The sequence below is a fragment of the Falco cherrug genome, chromosome 6 (assembly GCF_023634085.1).
Source record: "Falco cherrug isolate bFalChe1 chromosome 6, bFalChe1.pri, whole genome shotgun sequence".
NCBI lineage: Eukaryota > Metazoa > Chordata > Aves > Falconiformes > Falconidae > Falco > Falco cherrug.
Genome location: NC_073702.1, coordinates 90,070,407 through 90,094,068, shown reverse-complemented (window position 1 = coordinate 90,094,068; position 23,662 = coordinate 90,070,407). Strand labels below are relative to the sequence as shown.

Genomic DNA, 23,662 nt, shown 5'->3' with positions numbered 1-23,662 from the left:
GGGTTGTTCTTCTTTGCAATGGCTTTTATTTTTTTTTCCCCCTGAAGAGCAGTCAGCTGTACAGTCCTCAAATAATAGTTTGCTATATTAATTGAGTTCTATGAGGAAATGAATGGAGGATATGGGTTAGCCAGTAGGGGAAGTATGTGTTACGTTTTTTTACTGGTGTTTACCCTCTTCAAATCCAAAATAAGATGAAAGATTACTCAGATTTATAGAAACATCACTTTTATGCAGGTCACACATAAAAATGTTAGCCCAAAGGGTGAAATGGTGGTTGCACTAGAAACCGTGTTATAACTGTAGTCATACAAGATTCTGTTAATGCTGACCACATAGTAAAGTTGTAAGAAATAGGACTATGCGTGCTGCTCTCTGGGCTTCTAATAAAAGCATTTTAATGAGAAGAGTGAAGCCACTGAAGTGTCTGTTGCAAGGAAATGCTCAGGCTCGTTTGGGGATTCCTGTTTCTAGAGGCATTTTAAGACTAAGAAGAAATGTGGCTTTTAAAAAAAAAAAATCTGTATTTGTCTTTAAATCTGAAATATCTTACACATATGCAAAATATTTTAGCACGTTTCATATCTCTGAACTTTTGGTGAGGCTGTTCATTAGAGAAGTCCTTGAAGCTTTTCATTTTTATTTTTTATTCTGGGTATTTGGTAGAGTTTGGGGGGCAATACGCTAGTGTTTATTTTTCAAAAGTGTTCACAGCTCACTTCCAAGTGCATGCTAAAACGTTGAATATTGTCTTCTCATTATACAGTATTATTTTGCTCTATCAGATTATCAGAAGTACTCAGCAGAGCACCCAATTCTGTAGCCTTCAGAGGTGAGAGTCAGTTTTATTACCATTGATAGAAGAGCTTTCTTTTTCTTCATAGAACAAAGCAATGATTGTTTTGTTTGTTACATGGGATAAAACACTGGGCCCTGACTTTGCAAGCAGGTTTGGGTAAACCTGCAAGCTTGCATTAATAGCTTTTGGGGGAGTTACAAAAAAAATTGAGCAGGATGAAATATTTCAGAGTTTAGTCACTTATTATGGAGTAGCTTATTAAAACAGTGATTAATGATTGCATTAAATCTTATTATGTCATTTTATGCTATATCAAATGAAGCAATTAAACAAAAAGGTAATTGCCCCAGGTTAAGTCTTGAAAATTATAAGTAGTTAATAGCTGGATTACAGAAAATTATCTTTAGAATTTGTATAGGATACAGCCAACCAGCAGGTATCATGCATTTTATTTACATAATGCAGAATTCCACAAACCTGATTAATGTGATGGATATATAATTACATAATCTGATATTTACAAGTACATTAATTGGAACATGGAGATACCTCAGTATAATTTTGTAAGTATCTACTTGCCCTTCTATCCTTACGGCTAATGGTACAGTATGGTTTTTACATTGATTTTCAGTATTTAAATTTTTCTGATTTTTTAAAAAGTTCTAAAAAGATTTGTTCATATATCAAAATAAATAATTAGTTTTGATGTAAGTTTCTAGTAACATCTTACATTTTTTCATTGAAACTACATCCCATTGTTGGAGTAATGCATCTTAAAATGCATGCTGCATATGACACCTGTGATTGTAGCTGTTAAATATTTAGCTAATTACGGTGCCAGCGGAATGATGTGTTGTTGAATTTTCTCTGTAAGCATGTTAATGCCCGGCAGGACTCCTCCTGCAAGGAGAGCCAGTGTTTTACAGGGGGCATGCAGAGCAATGAACCGGCTTTGCTGGGTTTTATAGGAAGGACTGCACTGGAGGAGGTAGGATAGCCTCTTAGAAATGTTATTGTAGTTCATTCAAAGAGTGTTTATTTGAGGGCACACTTTCCAAGTCTTTTGTGTGCTGGAAAAAGAAAAAGGTAATTATTTTTTGCTAGTTGTTTACACTGTAAGCTCATTACTTACAAGATGTTTTATTTTGTGTATTTGATGAGAACTAGTTAAAAGAATCATTTGTAATACAGTACCTCTACTCACTATGTGTCCGACCTCAAGACAAAAGTAAGTGAAACAAAGATGGTTAAAGCAAAGGTTAAGATAAGGGGAGCTGAAAAGATTGAATGTGAGGCTTGTAGCGTTCTGGAAAGAAAGGAGACGCGGTACTAATGGAGATAAAGTAGAAGCAAAGTATCTCAATCCATTTTGTTAGTTTAGAGCACCAAGATGGAATTGATGCAGTGCTTGATGTAGCGTCATGAGCAGGCTCCAAGTAATAGCAAAAAATGTAAGTGCTGAGTTATGATGATGGCAAATGCTGATTATGGGAAGTGGCATTTGTCTACAAGTATCTATAGTATGCAAGCGTCAGGGGCAAAGGAGTAATTCAGTGGTTTCCTATAACTAGAAATAATAGGATAAAATTGAGGTATAGCAATACTAGGCTTCACGTCTGAAGAAAGCCATAAAGCTACATTCTCTTTTGCAGTTGTTCAGAACGAGGATTAGATGATAAATTAATGATATTTTTTAAAAAAAGTTGTTTGTTTTTTTTAAACAGGATCCCTGATAGAGGCATAAAGGGGATAACTTAATGTCTGCACAAGTATCATAATTTCAGACAACAACAGGCCACACCACCAGATTCAAAGCTCATTAAACCGGAAAGAAATGCCAAATATATGAACCTCATTGTTATTTATCTTCCTGTTGGTGAAAATGTTTTCTGATCCTCACGTGTGATGCAATAGAAATGTTGTGAAGTAAGGGCAGTTATTTTAAGAAACTTGCAGTGAAATGAGGTGCTGTGCTGAAGCTGTGAGTTTGGATTTCTGCTCGTGCTGATGGAGTCTGGCCATGAGGAGCTGGGGGTGATGCCTGCTGTAGGTGTACGCCGCCCCATGCCAGGGGGGAGCAGTGGCTTCCTCCGCTGTTCTCTGCAAGATATAGATTTGTTATGTTTATTTGTGAGATGGAACTTAAAAATTAGAGAGGTGGCGTTTTGTTTTTGTTGGGGTTTTTTTCTCTAGATGAAAGGAAGTAGAATTACAGGCCTTTATCAGAATCAACCTCATGTTTGTATCTGTAGGAGTCCTTACCAAATCCTCACTGGCAGTTTTACCCCAACTTGCATGTCATCTTATTGGCATCCACTGAAGCCTACATCCTAGCTGAAGTATTTCCCTCTGTCATCTTCAGTGGGTAAAAATATTTCGATGAGTATATGAAAATCTTGGCTGAGTTGCAATTTCTTGCACCCTGGATTATTTTTAGACTTAAGTTCTCTGGTTTGTTTTTCTAGGATCCTCATGCTGAAGAGTTTGAAGACAAAGAATGGACGTTTGTCATAGAGAATGTAAGCTGGAATGTTATGGTTGTTTTTTTTTTCTATATGTGTAAGACTTAATCATTTAAATGATTAAAGAGTGTCCAAATGCTGAAAAAGGCTTGAGTAAAATATGAGCTGCTGAACCACAGTAAAGCCTTGCTCTGTAGTAATAAAGCCTTATTAAAATACCTGTTGTTATGTTACAATCAAAATGCAGAAGAGGGGGTTACTGTACTACACTGCTTAAATTCCTTCCCTGTAAGTATCAGTCTTCCTTGCATTATTTTGCTATGAGCGATGAAGTAAACAAGTTAGAGCTGGGTTATGACTCATTGTTTTATGGGTTATGACACATTATTTTTCTATGAGCAGGGGAGTGAACAAGTCAGAGCTAGGTTATGACATCTGTACGCCCCAAATGGCAGCGCCGCCTTGCTGGTTTTGAATGCTGCTCTTTAGCGAAGAGCACAGTTTCATCACCTGTGTTTTGTAGAGGAGGAAATTGAGGCAGGGTGGAGAGGTGGGACCAGCCGTGGTCACCTAAGTGAAGAGCAGAAGAGTCATGATGTGTCCCCTGCTCCCTGAGATGCCAGTCTCCTTCTCCCTGCATGGGGAGCCATCTTCTGCACCCAGCGAAAACCCAAAGGGTGGCTTCTGTGAATCTGACTCTCGTCAGAAGTTCCCAGAACTGTGCAGAGGGCTGAGCTCCTGAAGGCTGTACTAACAACACGCTTTGCCAAACAGCAGGGCTTAACGTTGCGTAGAGCAAGTGCTTCAGTACTTTTTTTGCTTTCCCTTCTCCGTGCTGGGCTGTGGCTTCTGCTCTGGGGCTGCCCGGGCTGCAGAATGGGGTAGCTGCTTAACCTGGAGTTCCCTTGAAGAAAAACCTTCTTTTTGAAAATACGTTTAGTAAGACTGTGGTATCAAGACAGTGTGTTTCCCTCTCATTAATAGAGTATCGTTCTGGACTGTTTCTCGGTAATATGATTTAATTTTTATTTATGTTGTCTTTAAACAAAACAAAAAAAAAAGCTTTTCTACTGAGTCATAGTTGTACCACACAGCACTGAAGTATGGAAAAGCAATGGTATTTGCATATTACATTTTTTTGCCTTAAAATGCTGCTTTTTCTTTCTTGTCAGTATCAGAAATGGTTCGGATGTCTTGTGATGTAGTTTATTCTGATTGTCAGTGACTGAACATTTAAAAAGGCTGAAAGCAAAGTGCTTAATTTATACTTTATAAATGTCAAGTTTCTATTTTCATTTATGAGACTTATGAACAGACAAAACACAATTTAGGTACTGTTTCCTGGAGTTTCCTTTTCTTTCTCACTTAGTTTATTTTAATCAGGGAAGTCTCCATCACCAATTGTCACTGTACAAGTAGCTCTGGATAAAACAATGTCAGTGTATTTCTCAGCCAACCCCTCTGGGTATAGTTGGATTTCCTGTGACGTTGCAGCAGGTATTTTTTCAGAAGTTTATAGTGGGCATATAAACTTCATGTCCTGCCTTATAACACACTGCTTTATTTCACATGGCGTTGTGTGACACACAGAGGTGGCAGCAGTACATCTGCTGCATGCTGTTCCCGCGCTCTGCCTCGGATCTGCTCTGAGCCACAGCAATGCTGCAGGGTGGGAGGCTGCTGTGCCCCAAACGCAGCTCTGCGAAGCAGATGGAGATGGTTCCAGTATGTACCAGGGATGATCATCTGTTATGTGCAAACTTTCTCTATACAACCGCAGTTATGCCATTAGTTCATCCCGCTGGAACTGCCCAATAGTCATCGGTAGGTAGATGTTTATCTTCGGTTAGAGGATATATCAATATTATCATCAGAATAATACATGTAATAAATAGTTTTACTGAAAAAATGGAGAGCTAAAGCAGCTATAAACCCGGTTGCTTTCAGCCTCTCTCTCTCAAGATGATGCACTACTGCAAGCTGGAGATAGTGCCACAAAAATCTGGTCTGCAAATGTAGTCGAGGAGCTGGAGAAATTTTTTCTCCAGAGTAACAGCTCCACTTAGTGGTGGATGAAAATGTGTTCATCAGTTGGAGCAAATAACAGTGATCGATGCCCGGGTGACATTTCAGTGGACAAAACACCAGCTTGTTACAAACCGGGGAGGCAGGAGGGCCATCTCCTCCCTCCCTAAACTGTTGACGTTTACCCCTTTCAGGCTGAACATATGTTTTTTTTCTGGTTTTAAAGGAATTTATGTATCATCGAGCCTGACAAGGACAGGCCACCTTTGGGAAGTGTGGGGCATTTACAGTCTGTTGGAGGCTTTTCAGTTTTGTCCAAGTGTGTTCGCTGTCCTCAGAGTTTCCCTTCAGGAAGCGCTGCAGGTTTCCCTTCCTCCCTGGTTAGCCACACTCGGAACACAAAACACTCAAGCCTGAAAAGTTTATGGACGTTCTTTCATTATGAAGGAATCTGAATTCTGCTAAAAACATTTATTTTGAGCTTTCTTTAATGCTGTTACAAGTCAGTCTCCTAAATCATTCTGTAGTGCTTCAGTATGGCTGAGCAGAGATCAGCTAAAGGAGATTTTCAGCTGAAGTTTGATGTCTCTGCTGGCAGATGCTACCAAATCCAAAACAAGATTATTCTGGACTTTCAGAGGAATTTTTAAGTAGCCGTGAGGTGGTTTGTGCAAGATAACCATGCTGCAAATGAAAATGGAATAAGATATTTGGGGGTTTTGGTTGTTTTTTTTTATTTTTCTTGTTTTGAGTTTGTGTTTTTTATGTTGTAGAGTTTTTTGTTCATTTGTGTTGTTTTTCATGTTGTAGAGTTTTTTGTTCGTTTGTGTTGTTTTTCATGTTGTAGAGTTTTTTGTTCGTTTGTGTTGTTTTTCAATATATCACAAATACATGTACTTTGTGATCCATCACCTTGGTTATTGTAGGATTTTTTTTCTAACTGTATTTTTAATGTCTTAGTCACTCTGTGTTTGTGTTCTAATAAGTGAACTTTTGTCATCTACTGTATGTTTAATCACAGATAATTTGATCATAATGCAGTTTCATTATATTTGAATGTTGATACACATTTTCCATCAGCCTCTTCCATGTCTTTACTTCCTTCACAGCTGCATTCTTTGTATATTTACTGCTAACTTTCGACAATCTGTTTATTTGATTATCTGTTTTTTCTTCGTGAGGCAGCTCTTGGGGCTGTCTGGTCTTCTGTGCTCTTCTGAAGAATAGTATCAGATGTTCAAATTGGCTGTTGCAAGTTGGAGAGCAAGAAATCCATAGCTAAGAATAAGACTTACCCATATGTAGAGGTAATAGGCTCTCAAAATCTTACAGACTGGCATTGATTTATTTTGCCTATTCAGTTTAGAGAACAGGGACTGGTTGCCTTACATTAAAAAATACAACCACTTCCTCTAGGAAGTGATTTTTCTCTCCCATTGCTCCTATGAGTAATTTGAATACGTGCTGTTTCCACATTTGTTCCTTTCACTGTCTGAGTGCCAACTTCCAGTGTTAATTTTTTCAGCATAAACTTGTGACTTCTCTTACAAATTGCTTTCTCGGGGTTTCTGGTGTACCAGTGCTCTACAAAGAGCCTCCGTGTGGCAAGAGACTCTATAGGTACTAGGGAAAACTCACAAACAGCGTTAATGTATCTGTCAAACTTTCTGCAGGGTTTCCGCGCTGTCCTGTTTATAGACAAGAGCACTGGATGTTTCTAAATACAGCTTTGTCCTTCAGAAGTGAAATATTTTTCAAGTGAAATGGCTGGTGCTGGGGGAATCGTTAAGCGTTAGTCAGCTTGAAATGAAGACTGCATCCCTGGAGGAGTTCGGCTCACCTGAAGTTTGGGCTATGTTTCATGACCTCTGCAGACTGTCTAGCTAATGGAAGAAGAAAGGGACAGGAGGGAAGAGTGGAGGTTTAAATGGGTTCAAATATGTTGGAGCTTTCACTGGCTTCTGTGTACAAGAGCTTTGTCTGAAATAAGGGTAGCTGAAGTGATGGAAAAATTGTCATTTTGCTTCCTAGCCTGCTCAAAGCACGGAAAAGAACATCCACTGAGGACAGACCATCACATCTGCCTGTTTGCTGGCAGCTTTGTAGACCTACCTACTACATTCTTAAATGAAATTGAAAAATCCATAGGATGTTTTCAGAGGGTAAAAATTTGGTCTATGAAACAATTTTTCCAGCTTTTTGTAGGAAATGCTTTTTGAGCCCAGATTTGTATCTCTAATAGCTAACAAATGGCCTACTAACATATTCCAAGGTTCACAGTAGGTTCCTCCATCGTCCCTCCTGTGCCTTGTGTTTCACCCTTCTCTACAGGTTATTCGCAGGGCGCCGGGCTGTGGTGAGTGAGCCCTTTCCAGTAGCGTCGATGCCATCAGGGCATGGGTAGCCATCGCTGTAGCCCTGATAGTATGCCATGTTCCTCTTTTTATGCGGCAGGCCCGTTAAAACGTGGCGTTTGCAAACAACAGAAGAGGACATTCCAGACATGCTAATTTGGCAGATGAATGGAGAAAAATGCCCCACCTGTCCCTGAAGCTTTGCTTGTAGGTTTAGCTAGGCTGGGGCTGGAGGCAGCCTCGCCTGACCTGTCCTGTTGCCTCAAGGCAGCATCATTCCAGGCAAACACTTATCTAAATCGTTTTTAAAAGCTTTTTAAGTTGGGGACCCTGCAGCACCTCCAGGCAGCCTGTTTCAGTGCTCCATTGTCCTTGCTGCTGGGAATCCTTGTGGCCTAGATCGCTGTTGGTACAGCTTAAGGCTGCTCTTGCTTGTCTTCGCAATTGCAGCTATGCAGGACAGGTTCTGCTTTCTCTGTGGCTGGAGGCTCCCTCCTTTCTTCTCACCTGTGACTGGTCAATCAACCACAGTAATGTGATCGTGCTTACACATGCATCTCATTTCCCTTGATTGCACTAGCAGATCATTAGCATTCTCTTTCAGAGGATGTATTTGTGCAAGCAAATGTTCAGAGTCCTGCTCTGCTCACGCTGTCCTTTGCTTTCAGGGGCTAGCAGCGCCCAGCTCTGCCTGCACCACCACCTGCCTGGTGAAGCGCTGCCCTGAGGCTGCAGGCTGTTCTCTACTGAGATCTTGGAAACTGAACTCACTTCTGCATCTAGCCTTTCAGGAGCCTTCCGAAACATTTTGATGACCATGTTAGACCACTGTTTTCTATTAGTGCCTTTTTGAATATTAAGGTAGTGAATGGTGAAGAAAACCATGCGAACTTTTCAAGTTTAACAGTGATTTGTGTCAGGTATACATCCCCCTGTGAGACACATGCATGCTTCCAGTCATTTTTTAATACGTTAACCATAAGGGTATTCTGATTGGTTTCTCCAGGAAAATATGTCCAACAAAGCTGCTGAAATGAGAAAAAAGGAGTTTAGAGTTTGCTGTTCATGGTAGCCTTCAGCAAACAGTTACTAAGAATAACAAGTTCAAGCTGAAGAATGAGATCTGACTTTTCCTTCTGTCTGTCACTTTTGTGTAACTTCAGGAACCCTAACCCAAAAAGAGTTCTGAACTGGCTTCTGCTCAAATGTGAGCAAAGCCTCAAAATGAACGAAACACTAGAAAAAGTTACAGAGCATTTGACATAATCTACTGTCATTTTATTGGTAGAAGTGAATTGTGTTGTGGTATGCCCCCCCTCTGAAATACTTTATCGTGGTTGCTTAGGATGATTTCTCATTTTGAATGCCCTAAAGCACGTTATATCACTCACAGGCTTGGAGAGATTATTCCTCTCTCCTAAAATGCCCATCTGTTCTTTTTAGCCATGACAGCACAAATAAAAGTGATAATAATGTGAAAGTAATGGGAAAGGTGGATGTGATACAGAAATGAATTTGCTTCTGGTCTTAAAGGTGACCAGTTTTAAAGGTGATACAAACATATAAGGTATTAGCAAGAGGTTAAGTTTTCATCAGATACAGCTTTTTTCCAAATGAGCCTTTCAACAAATAGCTCATTGGAATTTCAGCAGTAATTAGCCCAGAATTCTGGTAAAATCAGACTCTTACACTGGGTGTTTAAACCTCTCCTAGCACAGCACTGCTGTGACACTAGCTTGGCAAGAGCAAGTTTCGCTTGACATCAGAATGCAGGCCCAAGTGTAGATGTGAAATCTTCCCACTTTTTTTCTGGAAATAACTGTTGGGAGGCAAATGCCAGCATAGTCTAGTGAATTGAAATTCTGAGTACTGTCAACACTGTTTGCAGAAAGAACCTGGGGAAAAAGACTGGCATATGGAGTAAGATGATTCTTTATTTGCTAATCAGCTGCCATACCAGAATTTATTACAAAATCTTGGCTATCTCTAACAGTGCATCTTTGTAGCGTGTGGGAGCTTAAGTTTAATTTGGCTGTTTGCTTTATTTAAGACAAAGTAATCAAAAAAGCTCGATCGTTAGTTTTGTATTTTCTGCTTGAAGTAAATTTTTGCTTAAAATAAGCACTGACCAGGTTAGTCTTTTTCTGAATTAAATGCCTGCATTTAATACATTTAGAATAGGAAGCTCATAGTTCAGGCATGCTTTCCTGGTCCTTTAATTCCCCTGTCATGTTCTGCTGTATGTGATTATGTGAACTGTGACTGTCTGTCTGTGTAAATTAGGCTGGGTATTCTGGTCTAGATATAGCTGGGAATTAAATGCTGCTTTGTCAGCCGTCTCACTCTTGCTCTGCTTTAAATGTAATACAGAATCAGAGAACTTGTTTTACTTTTAGTTTTTGCTTACATTAAATATTTAGCACTTTGTTCTAGTTGAGAAATCTCTGAGATTAGTTTTTTGGAGCAAAACTAGCAGAAATTGTAGTCTTGATTGGCTGCTCTGGCTCTGAAGAAGACAGGGTAGGAAATCTTTCTAGGAGGCCTGATCCTGTGTTTTTTCAGGAATGTTTTTTCAAATGTCATTTCTTTGTGTGCACCACAATGGCATTTCTGTGCAATTTTCACCAGTGGAACATGACCAGAGGCAGGGTCTGTGCTCCTGTAAGGAGCCAGAGGGGGGCCTGTGCGTGGAGTGGATGGCCCTGGTGTAGGGTGGCTGAGTCTCCCGTCTGTGCGCACCAGCCCTGCGGGGTCGCTTCAACACCCCCCTCTGATGAGGCACCATCTCTGACAATTAGAGCAGGTAATGGAAGTGGATTGCACACTTGGGCTCTGCTGGAGAAGTTTTATGCGAAATGCTGTAGGACAAGTAAATTACCACCTGTATTGGGGGTGTTAGGTGAGCGAGGCACAAAAGGCGGGGGGGTTAGGGGTGTTTTCCCCTCCGTATGGCACAGCACGCAGAGAGGAGGCAGCAGCGGTCCTGGGCCTGCTTTGAGGTAGGCATCGTGAGGGCAAGCGCTGTGTAAGCTTTTCTGAGCAGCTGTATCGATTCCTTGATGTTTTGACCCGTGGCCACCCCTGCATCCCTGAGCAAAGCCTGCTGGTTGCTGCAGGCGGTGTTCGCTCGTGCCGTGCTGCTGTCTGTGACGGGCACGGTACTTCCGACCACGACAAGATTGTGCCCAGATCACCTGAAATTAGGGCCACCACTAATCCTTTTTATCATTAGTATGTAATAATCTATTAAACCAGAGCTATGAGATGACAAAAGTCTTATCTAAATGAGAATTGTAGATGAATTGTTGAAAGAACTGTTAATATCTAATTAACTTTTTACACTTCTAATACCTGATTTATCTTGAATCAGTAAAATAGAGTATGAAATGTGAGTCCATCCAACTCTACTGTAGTTTTTAAAAAATAGTTATGAAAATCTTCTTTTGTTGTGTGATCTTTATCTCCCAAATGAAATGCAGTGCCCAAACTGTCCTTTAAATAATGTTGTTTCTGATGCTGTGTTAATAACTGCACTAAGTGGATCTGTATCAAATACAATTTGGCAGATGATACGGCAGTTTTGAAAATTGTATTACAGCATTTCAGTTTAAAATTTTCTAAAAAAGGAGACATTTTTTGATGTTTAGGCTACAATTATGCGAGGGGGGTCTCACAAATGGGAGATGGAGACAGGCGGCTGCTTGGCGTCGGGCAGAACAGCCGGGCTATTAGCCTGTAGCTCTGTAAGCTCAGTAAGTGTGGTACACCGTAACATTTACAACGGAATGAGTTTGATGGCATATAATTTATATGGTTATTATTGATTCACAGGAGTAAAGTACAACTGTTTTGTAAATTGCTGGAACCATTTTGTTTAGGTTTTGGGGGGAGGTTATATCCTGCCAGAAGAACGTGTCCCCTATAGATAGATGAGTGTACCGTGCAAGGCAGCGGATCAGAGTTGCTATCAGTGGTGTTCTTTGCCAGCTGGAGGGAGGAAGCTGATAAACAAGGCAGACAGCTTTGGAAACTAACCCCTAATACTACATTAGGCATGTTTAAAACCAGCAGTGTGTTTCAGCCACTCTTAGCATATGTTTATTCATAGAAAATCAGCAGTAAAATATACTTGCCAGCGCACACAAGAGACAGAGTCTGCATGAGGTCGTTTCTCTTTCAGACATCAAATACAGAAGAGTGTCTTGGTAATTGTTTTACAGTGGGGTTCTAATCATACTCTAGGCATAAGCTGAGCCAAGCAACTTGCCTTTTAATAGAAAAGTATTTGCTGTTAAGCTTTTTCAGCTTGGCTTTTTTTTTTTTTTTTTTTTAGTTTTCTATGTCTGAGTGTTTTTACATTTACATACAGTCACGGATATGTGTTTGCTCTTGATGCAGTTCAGAATATCATTATGTAAAATGCCAGTGTCCGGGGCAACGTTATGATGGATAAATCTCATTTTTTGGCCCGGTAGCTGTACAGTATTAAACCAGCATATGTTGCAGCCATGTAGTACAAAGTATTCGGTGTGGAAAATGGCAAAAATGGCAATGCATTTAATGAAATATATTTTTGACGTAAGTCACCTTCAAAGGCAGATAATCTGGGAGTCCAATTGAAAATGTTGATTTGAGATAATACCTTGCAATTGCATGTGCTCAAGGTACAGAAATATGTGTCAGAAAAGAAATAAAATATTCATTATTGTGTAAAATGTAGCTCTACATTAAGTAACTGGATAGGATTGTACACGCAAGCAGTTGTAATTTAACTCAGAGCATATTATTTAAATACAGCGGCCACCAGCAGAACAGTAGCCAGCTGACAGTAAAATAAGAGTTCTGGCTTCCTGAAAACCTTTGTTATTAGGAAAACCAGCTGGCAGTGTAATAGCACCGAGTGTTATTGCCTTCAGCCTCTTATCTTTGGTTGTTAGCTGTCTTAATAGAGTTTATATAATGGAAATTAATTGACCTCCATAACTTAATCAATGCCACTTCATTCAGGTTTTTTCCCTCCCAGCATATTCTTCATTCTGAATTGATACTGCACCGGTATATTGTTTTTTTCATCTGAAGTTTCTCCTTTCTCGTTGTTTCGCATTATCTATTTATGGGCCAAATTGCTTCTTCAGTCTTGACAGGCAGCATAAATGAACTTTTTCTGGTTTAGCTGAGGTGTGGTGGCACCCTGAGCCTGGACTGGAAAGACTGTGTGAATAAAATGGCATTGAATAAAGTGCCATAAAATGACATCTTGCAGCTGTTCAGTATTTTCTGTGGTTCCCCATGCTGGCATAAATATAAGATTAAACTGAATTTCTGCCACATTTGTGACCTGTACAGTTACAACCCTGAGCTCAGGTTGCTGTTCTGAGCACAGTGGTCTGTACTCAACCAGCGTTTCTTGCATTTTCCAGTGGCCTGAAAAACAAAATGTAATAATATACCAAACATGACTAATTTAAAGCCTGAAGACGATACAGTTGTGTGTTATGTTGTGTTGTTAAATAGTACAGTTTCTGCTTCTAGTGTGTTTGCTGTAGACCAGAACTGGGGACAAACCAGACTGTCCGTACTGGAAGCATAGCAGGTTGGCAGAATGCTAGGCTGAGCATGATGAATGCCAGGCTCTCTAAGTTTTTGTTTAGGTTTTGTGTTTTGGTTTTTTTTAATACCCTGTGCTGCATAGCCTGAAATAGGAAACTGCCGGGTCTGACTATGGGGACTGTACCTGATAAAAATAAATATGCATGCTAGTTTTCAGAGATTTTTCTTTAGACTCTCAATTTTTGCATATAGTTTTCATGATTTATACCATAAGAGCATTTTGCTTAGCAAGGGATAAGATGTGGGAAACTCTCTAAAGCTTCGCTCCCTAAAGCAAAACAATTTCATGAAACAGTCCCCTGTCACGGGAAGGCACAGCACAAAAATCAAACCACATGTGCACAATATTTACTAAGTGGTGTTGAAAATTGCATGAAGAACTATCTCTCTTAATTTTGTTTGTAAAGTAGATCCCTGAAACGGAAATGAATTGCATTTGCATTTTTTCTAATGAAGAGTGAGAAGTTATTTGCAATGAGTTTTGTTAGTGCTTTCGATGTTTTAAGTGCTAAATAAATTCAGAGAAGAATACAAAAAGAACGTAGAAATCAACTGCCTTAAAAATCTGTCTGTTCCCTACCTCTGGCTTGTTTGGGTTTGGTTTGGTTTTTTCCCAACCCTGCTATTCTGGTTTTCTCAGCCCTTTCATACATCTTTCCCTGCGAGTGCGAAGCGCAAGGCACAAGAGGTGGCTGGTGCTGCTGCACAAGGAACCGCTGTCTGCCATGGGGGAGTGAGACCAAGGGGGACCATGTGGCCAGGCGGCGTGGGTGGCAGCAGGGACCGGAGAGAGCAAACGGACTGTAGCTGGGGAGAAGTAGAACAGGAGTGAGGGAAATGCCCTGGCAGATGTAGCTCCAGCAAGTGCTCAGACCCTCAGCGGTGGAGGCGTAGGGTGTTTGCTTCCAGGAGCAGCCACGGGAAGGAGCATGATGGCTTAGGGGGGATTCTCTCTGTGTATTTGTCAGTGAAAGGACAAAATGGACTATTTGGAAAATAACCCTAAAAATCTGTCAGCAAAGAATTAGTATGAAGTTTATGTGCTTGTTGTTCCATGAATCATCTGTATAAATCTTCCCCATAATTAGTTTTAATTCATATTATATAACTTTAATTATATATTATAACCAAGGAAACTCATTTATTAGGAAGGATTTGAGGTATTAAATAAATAGATTGCATAAATAAATAACCAGTATGGACGCTGTTGAGGAAGGGTATTATCTCAAAGGACATTTGGCATCTGTTGAACAATTTGGGTGTTTCACCTCAACTTGGTGAAATAGTTTTGGCTTTGCTGCAGCCAGCTCCATCAGTACCTCTGCATCCTTTCTCTGCGGTCTCCCCTTCGGATGAAGCAGCCCTCTGCTGCTTTATGGAAACAAAGCTCTTCATCTTGCTTTTTGATTTCTGTAACTCTTATAATAATTTGCAATCTTTGTGAAGTAGCTTAGTATCTTTTCAGTTTGGTTCCTGGTAATGTCTTAATTCTTTTTTTTTCCCTACCTCTTGCTCTAGTTCAGTCTTTGGCAGTTTGTGTGCAGGTTTTCTGTGAAGCGTCTGTACTGCAGAATCGGGAATTTTGCTGACCTACCTATGTGAGCAAGTGTAAGTGGGGGAACATGGGGAAGCTTGAAGTCAGCTGTGAGTGAGAGCATGGGGTATGTCATGGGCAGACTTCTTTCTGCATTACAAATTCCAATTGTCTTTGGTCCACCACACACGAGTGTTGCTTTGCAGCTGATGAAAATTCATTATTGGTCTTCACACGTGTGCGTTGGAACTGTCTGCTTCCCCCGAGTAGCGGTGGTAGGCATCCCAATTACGAGTGGCTGCCTGAGGTGACAGGTTGTGTAGACAGACCATGTGTGGGAACAGTGCTCCTAGTTTTTTGGAAGACGGGAACAATCTTGGAAGAATTTGGATTACATTTGCCTTGAGCATTTCTTGAGCATGGATGTTTCTTTTTTGTTACCACAGGAAAAATATGGTTGAAGTTATGTTCTTAAAAAGTCAGCTGTTGTGCTGGTGTGGTCACGGCTGTTCAGTGTGTTGTGCTTTGGAGCCAAACCCTTTCAGAAATGAAGATAATTGTGTCTGTCTTCATCAATGACGTTAGAATCACATTTTCTTGATGTTTTCCTTGCAAGTGCAAGCTGGAAGGTGTTATTCTAAGTGACAGCTGAGTTTCTGGAAGTGATGGTTGGATGGCCATGAGCTGGTGAGACACAGCCAGGTAATCTTCAGTCTCATCCCCACCGAGCAAAACTCTTCTGTGTCCCATGGCATGTGTAGAATGTTTTTCCTACAGTTGCAAAGTTGCCACAGTTTTCAGAAAGGCGCTGTTCTCTTTCATTGCGAAATTCTGCCTCGGGGCACTGGAAGAGTGGGGTTTGGGTTGGGGTTGGTTGGTTGGTTTTCACCTGCCAGGCAGAGGTGATGTGGAGTTATGGGCTGTGGTTGAGAGGTGATAGTATATGGATTAGAAGAAAACGGTTAAATATGAAATGAGTTTTGGCTATGAAGTATTTCATCTGGAAAGGCCGATTGTTTGGGTCAGATTGAACGCTTGTGCCAAAGAACAATCTATGGAGTCATCTTCAAATCACTGAGTAATGCTGAAGATACTCATCATGATCGTTGCAGGGAAGAGCTCTCACATTGTCTTCGAGTTCAGTATGAGCATAGATTAACAAGTAATCTGTAACTCATTTTGATTTGAAACTGGGTCTGGTGGTACAAGTAGTTGTATTTATTCTCCCCATCTGTGGAACTCCCGCCTCGCAGCACCCGTCTTGTCCCCTTGCTAGTTGGGAGGCTTTTCAGAGGTGGTCAAGGCTGTTCCTAACTTGTCCTCTGGTACACAGTGATGAGTAGCAAAGCACACAACAGCCGAAACAAGCCTGGAGCCAGACCCGTAGGGTGAGGGACGGGACGTGTGCGGTGCGGTGATGCTGGCGGTTAGGCTGAGCCCTTGGCGTTTGAAAGGAAGGAAATGCGATCGTGTGGGATCAGCATCTGAATTTTCCTGAAAGCCTTAAATGATGGCAGAGTTTAATCCTCCCTGTATATTGTGTCCTGGTGAAACCTCTTGCAGAACACTGCATAACGCTGGTGGTGTGCTGCAACCACTTGATGGCACCCTTTGATTTGGTACATACCTCATTAGCTGTAGCATAGTGCAGCGTAGCTGTAGTATTTGTAATGGAATAACACGTAACAACTAAAGACTGCAAGGTATCTGGTTAATGTAGAGATGAAATGAATGAAACAGCAAGGCTAAGCTTTCCTGACCCTTCATGAGAGAATAGATGAAAAAAGGAAGAATAAGCTATTGTGCCGAAGGGAGATGATGAAATTCAAGATCCACACACATAATCTCTGGCTCAGCCTCTGAAATGTTAATCCCTGGGTAGAATTATTTGAGCTGTAGATTGCAATTTATCATCAAAATGGCACTGTGTCAAACAATACTTCTTGTATGTGTGATGTTTAGAACTATCCAATTTTAATATAAAATGGTTCACAGAGGACTGTCTAACATTTAAGTAGCAACTCGTTAAGCTCAGGATGTTTTTGCTCGTTTCTGTAGACCCATGGTAATCGTGTAGAGTTATATTCCACAAATCGCTCTTCGGGTCTTTTACTAGCCATATAGTATGTTTCAGGGAGTGATCTGTTTTGATCTGAGCAGTGACAGGTGGTGGGACTGCTTGATAATAATTGTAACACGAAGTGGTCCAGGACGTTTATTTTGAGGTGCTTCGTTGATGTTTGCAATGAAAAAATCTGCCAGAAATTTGCTGATAGCTTAAAAATCCCCAGGGTTTGAGATTAATGTTTTGCCAAGATGTGAGAACAATTATTTTGAGGTTACAAAAAATATTTTCTCACTATGTTTTACAAGCTGGAACGCCCTTCAGGTTATTCTTTGCTTGCTTTTAAAGTATGCCAGTAGAGGGAGTAGAAAAATTATCATCCCTGTAAGGATAAAATGTTCTGCATGAAAATTCAGCCCTTGCTGCTTTAGAAATCGTAGTATTTCATACTGTAGTCTGTTACTGGAAGTAAAAGATCAAGTACCTTTAGAAAATGGAATTAGGAAAAGCTAAACACAGCCCAGATAGTTTCTGAAATGTAGGAATGTGCAAAACGGCATAGTTATTAGAGAATATATTTAAATCTAAAGATATATTTAGAAATATGGATTATACTACTCCCCCCCCCCGTACTTACGGCTTATTTGAAAATCACCATGTATTTTATTGTTACAGCAGAACGGAACATGTTTTAGCGCATGCTAATGAATTCATTTCTCTGCATTTATTTCTAAAAGTGGCCTCTATATAAATGTACAATTAAATTGTGTAAGGCTTTTGCAAATACAAAAATACTTAAAACCGGGGGGGGCTGTTGCAAGCCTCACATTCTTTGCTTGGGAAAGGTGAGCGGCTGCAGGAGGTGAGGGGAGGAGGCGCAGGGTAAACGTGCCAGCCTGGCAAATGCATAATTCCTCTGTAAAAGTTGTTTCAGAAAGCGCTGAGATTTGGAGCGGAAATTATTTGGTGATCTTCCCATGTTTCAAAAGTCTCGTTCAGCGTGCTGGTAATTAAAATGTCCTCTAAAAATGCGCCAGTATCAACAAGAGATTTTGAAAGTCTTTGGCATGTTTGTTAGCAGGTATATTCGGGGCGTTTGGAATCGCAGGCCTGACTGAGCAGCCATGATGGCTGGGAACTGAACTATGAAGGAGACATTTGTCTTGGAGTGGGACCTTTCGTGTTAATCCTTCCAACCTTTATATTGTAGCATTTCGTGATGGTATTTAGTCAACGAATAACTTGTATTGTGCACTTGTGATCCCTCTCCATCAGAAATGACTGACTCTGGAATAAATATCACTGTTAGATAAGAATTATTATTTTATTTTATATTTTTCCTGCACTGTGGCCTTTTTTCCTTGGAGGCTGGCACCTTAGTAGCACATGTAGTTTCTCGATTAATATTTATAAGTGGATACTCAGGAGATGAACATGATTACATTGAGCGTAGCTGTTTATTTGGGCATGCAGTTGTTTTCTGTGCACCCTAGATAAACATGTTATCAAGAGTATAAGTAAGCACAGATATTCATGTCTTAAAATTGCACATACCAGTGAAGCTTCACTGCTGTCTGCCCAGCTCAAACACACTAGGCACAGAGTATATAAGCACCATCACCGGAGTTTTCCTGCTTTAGAAAAGGTATTTTTCTCCTCTGACTGCCTTTTGCATGTCTCTGTGGTGTGAGCTGCTACATGAGATTGCTATTTCTGCCTTTTGCTGCTGCATCAGCCTTCGTATATTAGCTGCTTGGGCTTGCTTTTGCTTTCTTGCTGATGTTCTGCCTCCTTGTTTGCTCTCTATGTTACACTGAAAACAGGCATGCTTTCAGAAAATGGGTGTTGGACAAAATTACACAAAGGCATATTTTGAGCTGTAGCATCTATTTGTATTGGATGGTCAAAGTTTTTGCAACTTAAAACCAGCCTTCCCTTAGTTGAGTCAATGGTTGTGGGGTTTTTTTGGTTAAAAATATATTCAAAACTACTGCAAGTTTACTAGAATCAAGAAAGTTATGTTTCATTCTCTCACGCTGCTATGAAAGAGAAAACTTGTGTTTGGTAAATGGGGAGTTCAAATTTGTTTTGGTAGTAGCCTTTATACCAGGTCAGGTACTTTGAGCCCTGAATTACATATGAATTTAAGCATCAGATTTGATCAACTCAGTAACACTGAGGTATTCAAGTGTTTGATTAAACTTCCATTACATATGAGACACTTGATTAAGATTCTTGTGTCCTGTTTTGGAGCATGGTGGTAATTAAACGTAAAATCTGTCTTTAAACCAGAAATTGTACAGAAGCAAGTCACAACAAATCTTGATAGTGTTGTTCTGCATTCTGGCTGGAAATGGTATGAAGTCGTCTGTTACAGAACAGCTTTTAAATGTGTCCGGGATGTGTACGTGGATTTAACTGTCAAGCTTTAGAAAATATTTTCTTCTAAGTAAAGGTTTTGAATTGCTGTATATAAAAGGAACAAATGATTTTTTTAACATCTTGTCTCCAAAATTTTATAAAGTAGCTCTACTGTATTTTAGAGCTGCAAATATCAGAAGAAAAAATACATGTTTGTGTACAGTGCCTGTGGATTTTTTATTGAAGCGAAGCTAATGGCTGTCAAGAAAACTTTGTTCTGAGCTTACTGTGATTATCTGGCTTCTATATTTCTTTATAAGGAGTGCGCTAAAAATAAATAGTGGTAATCAGTCTCTGTTATTATTTTAACTTGGAGTTTATCTTTCAAAGTAAACCCAAGTTGAAGTGCCTGATTGAATTTTGACTTGACTTCAAACCCGAACAGATTTTTGTTGTGCACATTCTGAGCTCCTGCATTCCCAAGCTGACTGCGTGTAAGGCGTCATGGAGAATTGTAGTATTTGCTGTTGAACCTGGAGAGACAATAATAATTACTACATTGAAGCTTGTTTTCTGTGTAGTTGAAGCACAAGAGTGTACCCTTGATTTTGTTTAGGATAGATCTGGATTAATGCTGGTTTACAATTATTACTCACAGGGCATTATCATTTCAGATCTGTGCATCTACTTTTAAGGTACGCCAATTGCTGTAATTAATTAAAGTGCTGCAGATGCTGCTGGTTAAGCCAATTTAAAGAACAGAGCGTGAATTTCCAGTTATGTGAGCTAGATAATGATAATGCCTTAACGTGGTAGTCGCTCTTGTGAGCCAATTACCGCTCTGGATAGCTGAAGCAGGTCTGTGGTTCACTCTCGCTGCCTTCGTCAGTTCTGAGAATACACGTCTCCTTTTTATGCCTTTTACTGCTGAGTAATCTTAGTTTTTCCTCCCTCGTTGTGGGGTGGTCCGACTGACAGCTTTTACTCTTAATAAGCTTAGAGGTAATAATCCAAGTCCTGTAGGTCACATGTACAATGTGCCTTTTAGTTTCATTTTTCCTGCTTTAGCTTTGCCAAAACATCAGGCGCCGCATATTATTAAATGAGTGCTATTGCTAACTACCTGGGACTGAAGCACTACTTTCCGATAATTGATTAATGCAGATGTCTCGTTAAGTGTTTTTTGCGTAACAATAATTATGAGGTTAAGTCTGCTTACATTTGGGGTTTCTGTTTTGGTGGTGTTTTGTTTGGGTTTTTTTTTCCCTTTTGCTTTTATAGTGGAATATCTTTAAGTATGGATGGATCAAATATTAAGTTAATTAACATTGAATTTTTTTTCAATTCTGTAAGTTAGGTTAACTTCACAGCCAAGAGGTAGAGAAGAAAATATTTTCATTAGAGAGACTCTGTTTCTTAACGTATTCTTGTATTTGTTTTAGATGGCAACACGATATGTTAATAAATAAACCATTAGCACCGTCTTTGCTTTTTGTACATATGTGAACTTGTCTCTAGGGGAGCTTTAGAAATGTTGACAGTACTTGTGCCTGTAACACTCCAGTAACGTTCCTGATGTGGCTGGATTGTGGAGAATAACGTATTTTAAAAGAATATATGGAAACTGATTATTTGAAGCTGGTACTTTGTAACACTTACTTTTGTGAATTATAATTTGTGCAAGCCGAATAATAATATATGCAGGTAATGAAAGTAAACCACATAATACATGACATACTTGCCGTTTGACTAGCCAATGCCCAATTTCAGGTTTCAGACTTAGATTAGGGAGACTCTGTGCCATGAAAGATTTCTGTATCGTTGGAGTCCAGCTGTACCGCTGTCTCACGTATATCTGGGCAGGGCTAATAGCGCACTAATAACCTCAGGAGTGGTAGCCCCTTAGGACCGTGGAGTGACTCAACCCAAAGAAAATGAGTGCAGCTGAGTTCACATGCAAAATGGGGAGAGAGTGGAATTTTCCTAGAATCAGAGGAGAGAGAACAGGTTTTCATCCTGGATCTGTAAACATATAGCCTTAATGACTTAGGGGCACTCGGGGCGCCTGGGGTAGGTGTGTGGAGAACGGGCCCTGGCGAGGAACAGGGGAACATTGTTTTGTAGTGGTTGAAGCTTGGGCCGGGATAGGGGGGGGGGGAGGGGGAAAGCGGCTGCAGAGGGGAAAGAGCCCATAACTTCCGAGAGGGAGTGGAAGAAAACAGAGCACACTACTTAGAAGTCTCTGGCCTCATTCCAGAGCATGGAAATAAAGACAAGAAGGTGCGTGTGAGCATTTATCACTTTGTCCTTTTGTGTGTTCTTATGTGACCTGCAGCAAAGAAAAAATCTGTTGGGGGATCCTTAAAATAAAAGTTTTTGTTTCACTTCAACCATCCCCTATCTGCAAGGACAGGGAGCTGAATTCACGCTGGCTGGAACAGGAAGAGTAAAATCTCCATAAAATACTGCCTGAAAACGCAGGCACGTGGGATGGCCGAGCCATTCTCAGTTGGGCTCTGCCACAACAGGTGGCTCCTTGCTCCGTCCTCTTCACTCCCCGCTTTGCACTGCAGCCCCTTCAGTGCATGATGCTGGTGCCCGCCTGGCCCTTGGAGAGCTCATTCGTCTCCCTGACCCAACCGACAACATTGTGGGCTTTTTTTCTGGATGAGTTTTCTGCTGGTTTAGTGAGAGGGACTGGTGGTGAAAGAAGAGCCGGCAAAGCACCCAGGCTGGTGCAAGGCAGGAGCGTGTGGCTGGAAAAGTGGGATGCAGGTAGGAGGTGGGTCAGGAGTCAGAGGTTATCTGATCGGCTCCAGCACCAGGTGGTTGTTGTTATCTTGCACCTCTGCCCTGGACGAGGGTGGGGAGGAGAAATGGGTGTTTCTAGGTGCCCTTGTGCTTCTCGTGCCCTGCAGGACTCACCCCTCGTGCCACAGCACGGCTGCTTCAGGTGGGCCTGGTTGCCTTCGGGGGCCCTTCCTTGTCCTACCTGCAGCATATCGGCTCTAGAGCGACCTTCCTCCAGACAGGTCTTGGGCACTTCAGATGGCTGTCAGCTAACAACCGTGCTCCTTCATGGGGAGCAGAGACCTGCTACTCGGAGACCCTGTGGTAGCCTGCTTGGATCGAAACAAGCTTCCCGTCTTCTCCTCTCCTGCTGTCCTCCCATCCAGCGCTGCGGTAGTTCAGGGGCACCTGCTGTGCAGAGCGGTAGCCATCCTTTCTAAAGCCAGCTTGCATAGTTTCCCTTGGTTTGGGCAGTTTTCAGCTTCATGTTATGGTAGGACTCTCTCTCCTTGGTAGTAAAATGGAAACCCTGAGTTCATGGTTTGGTTTTGGTGATGTTTAAGAAATACATGGACTAGACTTATTTTTGTGATGCAGAGATGTTAGTGGAGGTTTTGTTAAGGTACAATACCATTGATCTTTGGAAGTTTAGGAAAGAATGAAACTGCGTTGCCTGGATCAGATTTGTGGCTTAGAAGTTGTGATGGCCAGACCTCCTCCTCGCTCGAGTAAGAGCTGCACTTACCGCTGTGTAGCTACACTAAAAATAAATCCCCTCTTGCAAAAGTATGCATAATACTCTGCATGTGTGTGTGTGTGTGTGTGTGTGCGTGGACGTTTGTTTTCATGTGCTGTAAACCCTGAGATAGAATCTCATGTTTTATAAGGGCTGATAATTTGTTCCTGGATTTAACAAGGTGCTTAATCGTATGGCTTTCTTTAACTTGATTTAATTACAAGTAGATCGTATGCTTGAAGTTAGGCTTGCACTTAAATATCTTCCTGAAGTGCATCCTTTTTGGTGTTGCTATATCACTGTGTTTAATGGACATGGAGGATTTATGGGCCTTATAGGTGAGCATTTACACACGGGTTATCCTGTGATAGCTGGAGTCAGTAGCACCAGATCATGGCCAAAACTGTTATGACTGACTGTAAGTTTCCATAAGACTTGTCCAATACATCTTCATTTTCATTATATTTTTCACGCAATAGGAGAAGAATGCTGTAATTATGATTTGCTGCCTGTCCTACTTAGTTTTGCAGTCTTTTTTTGGATAAGTTTTATAATGCAAGTTATGCTTACAGAAACCAAATTGTGGGGCAGAATTTGAAAATTCCTTTTTATTATGTTAAATATGCAGCCCTGATTGCTGTTTGTTAAGACAACAGCACATTGCTTTGAGACATAATGCTCTTACTGCCCAGTACTTGGTGAGAAGAAAGGGATGGAAAAAAAAAAAAAGGTGTATCAAGTTTTTTTGCAATTAAAAATCTGGAAAAACTTGTTTAAGAAAATGTTAGCCCAAGATCATGCATCTATTGTCAGTATAATACGCAGCCCTGAACACAACTCTTTTTATCAACAGTACAGTGTTTCATATTTAATCAACATAAAATGAAGTGCTTCCCTCACATGAATGTAACACAGATCAAGTCTCA

General features: G+C 40.7%; 1 protein-coding gene across 15 annotated transcripts in view; it reads left to right on the top strand.

The window, feature by feature from the left end:
• EHBP1 (EH domain binding protein 1) overlaps positions 1 to 23,662 on the top strand; it is a 226,290-nt gene that overhangs the window by 51,758 nt on the left and 150,870 nt on the right. For all 15 annotated transcript variants that reach the window (XM_055713338.1, XM_055713345.1, XM_055713344.1 and 12 more), the window contains exon 5: positions 3,265 to 3,318. In XM_055713338.1, coding sequence (XP_055569313.1) covers positions 3,265 to 3,318 — 54 coding nt within the window. The remainder of the gene's footprint in view (positions 1 to 3,264; positions 3,319 to 23,662) is intronic.